Here is a 9,634-nt window from a genome sequence, read left to right on the forward strand (position 1 = left end):
AACTATTTTGGCCTGGTTTCCAGGCTTAAACAGTCTCTGTGATAGAAGCCCTATTTTAGCTCGGTTTCTGGGCCAAAATAGCTTCCAAATGCCTGGGCCCGCTATTTTGGCCCGAAAACCGGGCCAAAATAGTCTATGCCTAATTTCGCCCGGAAACCGGGCCAAAATAGACGCGGCCGTAGGAATACTCCATGCCTGTAAACTATGTATACTGTATAGTCAATTCTCGCGTCGTTCTCGAACCAAGGAGGATAATATGGAGGGCCGACTTAGCCTTTGGGGGGTGTTAAGTGATTTTTGGAGCTCGATCTGAATAAGGTCATTGAAGAATTGAAAAATGAAGTCAAAGATCTCATGGTACGTAGCCTTTTTTCCTTTGATGGTATTCAGAGGGCGAAAATTAGGTTGAAGTATCAGTTTAATAGTTGTCAATTATCTAAATAATTAGGAGGTTATTGAAATGAATCAGAAGACCAGCTACGAATGCGTGAAAGCGGAACCAGTTGAACATGATTACGAAACATATCAAATAGCTAACGGTGAATGTTTGAAAGCTGAATTGGTTCTATATGATTCGGGATCATATAGTCAAGAATTACCTCTCGCAAATGTGGTGCAAGAACAAGAACAAATTCAAGAAAAACCCAATAATGGAATGACTTGGTAATCCTAGTGTAACCGTTAATTCCAACCATTGCAGACGACAGTCGTCGGAACCTTCCATTGGCATATGTTCAGTCCATTACTGTCGTGTAAAGGCCCGTTTTCAATCAAGATTTTTTTGAACAAAAATTAAGCTTTTGCTTCAAAAGTAGCAGCGGAAAGCAGAAGCAAAAAATCTTGGTGTTTTCAAACAAGCTTCAAATTCAGCTTTTCATCTTTTCAGGCTTTAAACCTTCGAGAAGCAGATATCTAAATGAGTTTGATATTTGCTTCTCATTTTGTTTAAGCTTTTGCCGCTCAAACAGTTTTGAAGTGTCGTCAATCTTGATTCACCAATTAGATTAAAGCATACAGTCTCCATGGTTACAACTATCGTCTGCATTTTTTTTTTACATTAAAGGCAGCTAGTGTTTCTGCGCGTTCAGTTTTGCTACGGGTTTAGGACTTATTTCGAAAAGAAAATGACGTCTACACACATGAAAATGTAATTTATAAATAAGTCACGCCCGCTTTGTAATTTTTTATTCATTTGAAGCTTGTTTGAAAACGATACGAGTTTCAGCTTTTCCGTTTCAATTTTTTTGAAGATTTTTATCTTCAAAAGCCCGTCAAAAGTTCCCAAAAAAGCCACAGCGAAAAGCTTGGAAAAAGTTGATTGAAAACGGGCCTTAACTACCTCGACCCCAAACTTTTGGCTCATTCCTGTTAGCACCCTTCCCCCTTTGTGGGTAAAATGATTTACCCACAAACAGTTAGTGTTGCGATAACGGTCCTCCTTTTATAATGATTGGCCTATGTAATCAGGATTTGGTAAGCGCCCACAATGATAGCTTTTAAAACTTCGTGCTGTGGCCGTTAAATCCTTTTATTAAGGATTCGCGTCATACTGTAAGTGTAGATTTTAGTAAAGCAAACTGCGGATCCAGAGGATTCTCGAAAACGTGACTTTTCTCAGGATCTTTGAGTTTAGCTTGGCGAAGGCTAGTGGGCGGGATTTAGCCGGGATTTTTAAGTGTACTTATAAATCCTGTCCACAAATGTCTTCTGCCTTCGCCAAGGCAGAAATGGAGCTCGCAAGAAAAGTCACCTTGTAAGGGATCCACTGGACCCGAACTTTGCTTAAATTTCTCCGTTTGAAGTAAGGGAAGATGTGGCGAGTCAGTGAAATGCTTTCTAAACAAGCCACATTCATCATGCTAGGCCAGTTCCAGAATAAAACATTCATTAGTTAGTGTTGACGGAACCAATTTTGTTCAGTAATTTTTTCGACACTCTTTCCGAACTATTCGTGTCTAGCCACTGTAATTATTTAGGTCTAACTCTTCCTTTTCAAAATATTGTGGAAACGTTTACAGTAAATCCCTCAAAATATTATTTTACCTCAAAATAAGACCTTTGTGCAAAACTAATTTTTTTACGTAGTAACTGAGTCGTTTAAAGGGACTGTAAAGAAGGGATCGGCGGGTGGGTAAAAATTATTTGAAATACGTCAGAGACACGTGACTTAGGAAAGGCGTGGTTCAAAGAAGCTTAGTTCGTTTTATTTCGAAAACTGACACTTTGGAGAATTGGCGCTGGAATCTCGCAAAAAACAAGGACTAGGTGTCCAGTCCCACTCCATGTGGATTCTTTGTATCTTGTCACGTGGTGCCTGTGACGTATTTCAAAAGGTTTTACCCACCCGCCGATGCCTACTTTACAGTCCCTTTAACCTTGCATCTTGCGTCGTGAATAATGAATATTTCTATTGTTTGTTTTCTTCTCCTTGATAGTTTGCAAAGTATTCCTGCCGCGATAAACAACAACATTTCCCAAAGTCTCCTGGAAAAAGTGCCCATGAATAACAAGCAGCCTGGTGTGTATTGTTTTAGTTATTTTCAAATATTTAGAAGACTACCATATATAAATATTACCATAAGTTTATCATGCCTCTAAGTAGAGATATGGCTGCTACTCCTACGGCAAAAGCGTTCGTCCGGCTCCCTTTAATGAAACCCTATACTCTTTCCGTATCATTTATCACCTCAACTTCAATACAAACTTGTACTGCCTAGCCTAGCGTTTCTTTTATCCATTTGACCAAAAACGGATTTATGGGATAAGAACGTCGGAGTTAGCGAATTCACTCCCCATCCTCGCATACTTTATTGAGAAACTTCGTCTGCTTATATTTTGACTCCACCCACAAATTCTGTATATAGCTACTTCTAGAGATCGAATTTGTGGGTGGAGTCAAAATATAAGCAGACGAAGTTTCTCAATAAAGTATGCGAGGATGGTACTAGAGGCTAAAGCTATGATCCAACGTTCTTATCCCATAAATCCGTTTTTGATTTGACTGAAACCGCCTCTATCTCACGAGAGAGAGGGGGATTTTGTGGTTGCTTAAGTAAAATTCGTTTCCCTCAATGCCGGCCTATACGAAACGTAAAAATCTCCTTTATTCCATTGGATGATTTTTTTTCATGTGACCCATATTTAGTAATCGTCTCGACCGTTTGGTGGCTGCACCGCGACAGGAATTTCAAAATTTTCTCTCGCTTTGGATCTTAGCGCTATACGATTACAAGTTCTGACGTCACAGTAGCCTGCGGAAGATGCCCAGTTGCAACCCATATTTGTGTACTTAGAGGCATGATAAAATTATGATATTACACAAGTCTGGGGTTATTTGGTCAGTTTCTGAAGTGCTATTTAGGGTAAAACAGAGATGGAGCAAACAACATCTTATAAACAGGTGTCGGTTGACAAGAATAGGGAGCTAACAGTTCTGACCCTGAAACGTCACACCCTTCTATCTCTTACTGGAGTTTCATCCCCCCTAACGGTTGGAAACAGTATTCTACGCGCAAAAATTCCAACCAGAGAGGGGCTGCGTGACGTCAGACTATCTCTTCCCCCTAGCCAGTTGTTAGCTCCCTATTGTTTATGTTGCACTGTCAGGAACGACGGTAATTGGTTTGCTCCGTCTGGTAATGTTTGTTGACTGACTATAGCGAGATTAGGTCTTACACTAGCTGTTTCACCGTACGCAGCGCATCATTTGGTACGAGGGTTTAGCCCACTTCAAGGAGGGCTATGAATTTCTGTTAGTGAATATACCATGGATGAAGGATGCGCGTGAAAAACATTCGACGCTCTACAGGATGTGCAACTCCCTACATTAAAAAGTAGACAAGTCGATACTAGCGCCGCCTAGCTACCAGCGCTGGAAACCCTCGCGGGAAAAATAAAAAATACTGGACATAAGAAAAAAACCCACTGTTTTGCTTCTAGCAGACGACGCTAAGGAAAAAAAACGACAGTAGCGCGTGTTTTTTTCTCGTGTCCAGTATTTTTTATTTTTCCCGCGAGGGTTTCCAGCGCTGGTAGCCAGGCCGCGCTAGTATCGAGTTGTCTACTTTTTAGTATAGGGAGTTGCACATCCTGTTGAGCGTCGAATGTTTTTCACGCGCATCCTTCATCCATGAATATACGTCGTTTACCAGGCAAATTCCAAGGGGGCTGCCATTGCGTCTTAGTAGTTTTTGCTACCGCCATCTAGCGTCGAAGTAAAGCGTAAAATTCGGTATTTTTGTCTCTTTAAACGTCGGTGCTTAAAGCCATCTAGCGTTCAAAAGCAGGAAGTTCAAAACCATCGTCTGAAATCCTTTGGCGCGGTGAATCCGGTGATTTGAACATATTTTTTAATTCTCATTGGTAATTAGTATGTTTTGAAAAATAAAAATGGCAAGCTGGGGTAGAACATGTTCCGTTCTTGGCTGTAAAAGTAGTGATATAGATTTAAGGGAGTGGAGATCGCGCGTTTGCAAACTTCATTCGGGACCTGACAAAGGGTTAACTCTGTGTCATAAAGATTGTTGTTGTCCGCGGCCATTTTTAAAATACGGAATAAAATCGAAGTACAGAATTGGCTCACTAGATGGCGCTTATCAAAAACTACTAACATTTAAGAAGTGGGAGGTAACCTCGTACATAATTACTCAGTGTCTCCGTGGAAGAGCCAGATATATATTTTAATATAAATTCAGCTCCCAAGGGCTCCGCATGCATAAATGGAACTGTTTTCCCACCAAGTTTCTTTTTGACATGGATATATCGCCGATAGATGGCGCTGGGTTTCGAATGACAATTGTTTGCCTGAAGTGTTTTAGCCATGGAGTTGAGAAAATTACCACTAGAGTGGCCTTTCATCCGCTAGGCTATAAGACCCAATTAGCTATATCACGCGCTTGTGGCGCCATCCCGGTGCAACCAAGGGAACTAAAAGAAAAGGCGGGAAATTTGACTGATTTCAAGAATACATGTATTTATACATTTCTTATCTAGGCTTCGAGATGGCGACACCATCGCGTGATAAACTTGGTAGCTGCAAAGAGGGGGAGTTGAAGCTATAGGTTTTGGCAAGGCCTTTTGGGTGTTCTCGATATTCATTTTTATTTATTTGTTATATTTCCCGCCTAATATCCGGTTCACCGTATTTCAACCAATAAGAGGGCGCGCACACCAGAAGCTTAAAGGTAAACTTTCAAAGCGAGAATATTCCAGCAGAGCCTTCTACTCTCCCTCTTGCGGTAGCTGTCCGTCCGTCCCGATGTTTTCAAAAGTGTCCCACGTACCCCAATAGGCAGGCCATTCTAGTGGTAATGTTCTTAACTCAAAAGTTTTAGCTTCGCCATCATTATTCATACAGGCCGAGCGCGCTCCTTTTCGGAGAATTTTGCGCTACATTTTATTTCTCCGAATGCGTCCGCAAGGGGCGTGTTTTAGAACCTGGATTTCCCGCGGTATTTGAAACCCAGCACAACTTGAGCATGGATTAACTAACCTAGGGATAGTTCGTTCCCCCAAAAAGATAACGCATGCATGTTCCAAACGCCCCCTAGCAGCAGCTACTATCCCTAACAGGAAGTTATAAGAAAATTGGACCAAATATCACGTGGTCTATGCCTAAATTGGGCAAAACGATTTATTTTGCCGAGAGATGGCGCCATATATACAACCGTTTTGGTCCAATAAATTGGGGGAATGAAGAGGGGAATCAAGGAATAATTCGGAACATGTAGTTGGCGATAGAATTACATGGGAAACCCAGTTAGTGAACAATCCCTAGCGTTAGTTAATCCATGACTTGAGGGAAGAGCTTAGATAATAGCACATGAAGAATTATTAGAATTCTAAGGAATCGTTTGAACTTCTAAATTTAAAATATAAAATAAGGAATTTAAGAATGAAAAACCTATCTATTTGTTTTATTTTTCTAGTAATTCTAGTATCTCACTTTAAAAATAGGAATGTTAGTACAGACAATTTTTTTATTTAATTCAAACAAAACTGATTCAGATTGTTTTAAAACATTTTAAAACTATAAGAAATATAGTGCCACGTTAAAACTACTAATAAATAGTGCCACATTAAAACTAGTAATAAATAGTGCCACATTAAAACTAGTAATAAATAGTGCCACATTATAACTACAAATAATATAGGGAATGGACAAAGGGGTGAAAATATCCCCCATTAAACGTCATGCCTCCGCTAAGCCAATCAGATGCATTCCCCCACAAGTCTTCCACTCTGTAAAGTGTTCCGCCACTTTGGGGGAAAGAGGAAAAGCCATATTAAACTACAACCCTCTTGCCTCTCTCTATAGATAGTTTTCACACATGGAGGATTCATACCTTTTACACCAGGAAGCCGGCCGGGCTATCTGGAGGACAAAAGCAGACGGGTTTTTGTCCGCCAGATAGCCCGGCCTCCTGGTGTAAATGGTATGAATCATCCATGTGTGAAAACTATCTATAGTGCCACCTTTAAACAACATTATTCCTATTTTTAAAATGAGAACAATTTATATTTTTAAAATGTGGCAATATTTTGTTTATATTTTTAAAATGTGGCACTATTTTATTTATGTTTTTAAAATGTGATACTAATTTTGTCCTATTTATAAAATGTGACGATATTTAATTTATATTTTTAATGTGTGACGCTATTTTATTTATATTTTTAATATGTGACGCTATTTTATTTAAATGTGAGAATATTTTATTCTTAGTTTTAAAAGTGATAAAATATTTCATGTTGTAACATTCCTACGTGATTGAAAAACGTCATTTTAAATTTAGAAGTGCAAACAATTCCCTAAGATTCTTATAATTCGTGATTTTCAATATCTACGCAAATCCCTGAATCTCAAAGTTTTACTGGGTTAAAAAATTCGCGGGTAATTTTGAGATTTAAGGTTTTCAAAAGCGACATCTATGCGTGGTGCCCAAACACGCCTTGACCCCCTTCCCAGAGATAGCGCGCTCAGGCCTGTATTAATAATGTTGGCGATGGTTTTAGAAAGTGTGGACCGTTTAGGCAAAAGTTCATTGATAATAACAAAAAGTATACTTCGTTCACAGTTCTCAGCCTTGGGTTGTAGACTAGACGCCATGTTAAATGAAACGCAAATGACCCTCCTCTCAACCTCTACGCGAACCAACTATTCCGATAATAGGTTTTTGGGGGGTGGAAGGTTTTTGAAAAATAGTACTCTATGGTGGCGATCCAAACGTTAATACTTGGTATCTGTTACTACATGAGCCTACTCACGCATGTGCCATGTGCTACGGTCTTGAAGGTACACAAACGCAGAGGGGTCGACACTATTTTGAGAGGTAAAGAGGCTTTTGGTAAATCAAATATGTTAATCGAAATGTATCATATTAAAAACTCTGTGATCTAAACAGCCAAAGACTGATCCTTCGATCAAGTATACTTGTTGTTTTTATCAATACACATTTCTTTCTGAATTTCATACACCTGAGTAGTCCGGATTTCTCCCTTTTCTTCGAAAGACCATTATGTGTGATGCTATTTTGTAAACTTCTTATCATTTCTTTGATGAAATTTTGTTTTGGTTTTGTGTAGAAAGTTTCAAGGAAAATCATTCCAACAAGTCCCTCCACACCTCTGGTCGAGATGAAAGGACTGTACAACATCACATTGAAACTGGAGATAAACGGTTAAAATGTGGTCAGTGTGACTTTGCATGTAAAAAGAGGAGAAGTTTCACCATGCATCAACGCGTTCACAGTGATGAAAAGCCGTTCAAATGTGATCAGTGTGCCTTTCGTTGTACTCTGAAGAGACATTTCACCACACACCAACGTGGTCACCGTCACAGTGAGGAAAAGTTGTTCAAATGCGATCAGTGTGACTTTGCAAGCACGCTGAATAATTTGATCAGGCATGAACTCATTCACAGTGTTGAAAAACCTTTCAAGTGTGATCAGTGTGACTTTAAATCTACACAGAAGAGATTTTTGACCGCACATCAACGCATTCATAGCGGCAAAAAACCCTTCAAATGTGATCAGTGTAACTTTGAATATACACATAAGATGAATTTGATCACACATCAACGCATTCACGGTGTTGAACAGATGTTCAAATGTGCTCAGTGTGACTTTCGTTGTACTCAGAAGAAAAATTTGACCACACACCAACGTGTTCACAGTGGTGAAAAGCCGTTCAAATGTGAGCAGTGTGACTTTCAATATACACATAAGATGAATTTGATCACACATCAACGCATTCACGGTGTTGAACAGCTGTTCAAATGTGATCAGTGTGACTTTCGTTGTACTCAGAAGACAAATTTGACCACACACCAACGTGTTCACAGTGGTGAAAAGCCGTTCAAATGTGAACAGTGTGACTTTGAAGCTACACAGAGTAGAATTTTGATCATTCATCAACGCACTCACCGTTTAGAAAAACCATTCAAATGTGATCAGTGTGACTTTGAATGTACACAGAAGAGAAATTTCACCACACATCAACGAATTCATAGTGGTGAAAAGCACTTCAAATGTGATGGGTGTGACGTAGGATTAACTAAGTGTCATTTGATCAGACGTCAACGCAATCGCAGTGGTGTTGTAAAACCATTCAAATGTGATAAGTGTCGCTTTCGATACACGAAGAATAGTAATTTGAAAAGACATCAACAAATTCACAGTGGTGTAAAGCCATTCAAATGTGATCAGTGCGTCTATGCCAGCAACGAAATGTCTAAGTTAGTCAAACATAAACGCATTCACAGTGGTGAAAGACTGTTCAAATGTGGTCAGTGTGACTTTGAATGTAGGTCGAAGATGACTTTGACGAAACATCAACGCATTCACAATGGTGAGAAGCCGTTAAAATGTGATCAGTGTGACTTTGGGTGCACGGACAAGAGTGATTTGAAGAGACATCAACGCATTCACACTTGGGATGCACGAGAAAGAGTAATCTGATCAGATTGGTGAAGAACCCTTTAAATGTGATCGTGTGACTGGATGCAAGGAAAAGGGTAATTTAATCAGACATCAACGAGTTCACAGTGGTGAAAAACCATTCAAATGTGATCATTGTGACTTTGCATGTAAGCTGAAGAGTAATTTGATCAAACATCAACACATTTACATTTTAATCTGTTCACTGTTGCTATGCTGCAGCTTGAGAGAAGAAGCTACATTTATCGTAACACGAAACGCAGAAAACACATGGATTAAGGGAATGGTGAATTTGTAAAAGAATGGACAAAAATACTAGATATTTCTACTCACCATACGAGAAAGTTTAAAATTTCAATGTTGTTTCGGTACGACAAAGAGGTTAACATGGTCATGGTTTCATATTCTTCCGAAATATATGGAAACGTTTATTAATAATAAAAGTAGTTAAAGCCAAACCGCATAAACATATATAAAATCACAGAAAGATCACAAAATATGCGAAAAGTTTTGAATGAAAACAAGGAAGCGAAAATATGCCCAATCTCTAATATGATTTTATTCCTGGTTTGTAAATAACTAAAATGTTTAAAAAATTTTGTTGTTTTTTTGCGGTATGTGAATTTAATTTTTTGTGGCTCGTAACTTGGACTCACTCTACTTCCCACACAAGAATTAAAGCTCTATAATTATTTGTTCAA

The 9,634-nt window shown here is 39.1% G+C and overlaps 1 protein-coding gene across 1 annotated transcript; it reads left to right on the forward strand.

The window, feature by feature from the left end:
* The first annotated feature begins 244 nt into the window (after positions 1–244).
* LOC149620998 (uncharacterized) lies at positions 245–9,634 on the forward strand. The gene is made up of 5 exons (XM_089855180.1): positions 245–357; positions 449–663; positions 2,436–2,518; positions 7,582–9,082; positions 9,156–9,634. The coding sequence occupies exons 1-4, from the start codon at positions 355–357 to the stop codon at positions 8,952–8,954; spliced, it is 1,674 nt and encodes a 557-aa protein (XP_089711306.1). The 5' UTR covers positions 245–354; the 3' UTR covers positions 8,955–9,082; positions 9,156–9,634.

Source organism: Phalangium opilio, unplaced genomic scaffold (genome assembly GCF_054372755.1).
Source record: "Phalangium opilio isolate 3A_F unplaced genomic scaffold, DU_Popi_V2 ptg000209l_1, whole genome shotgun sequence".
Lineage (NCBI taxonomy): Eukaryota > Metazoa > Arthropoda > Arachnida > Opiliones > Phalangiidae > Phalangium > Phalangium opilio.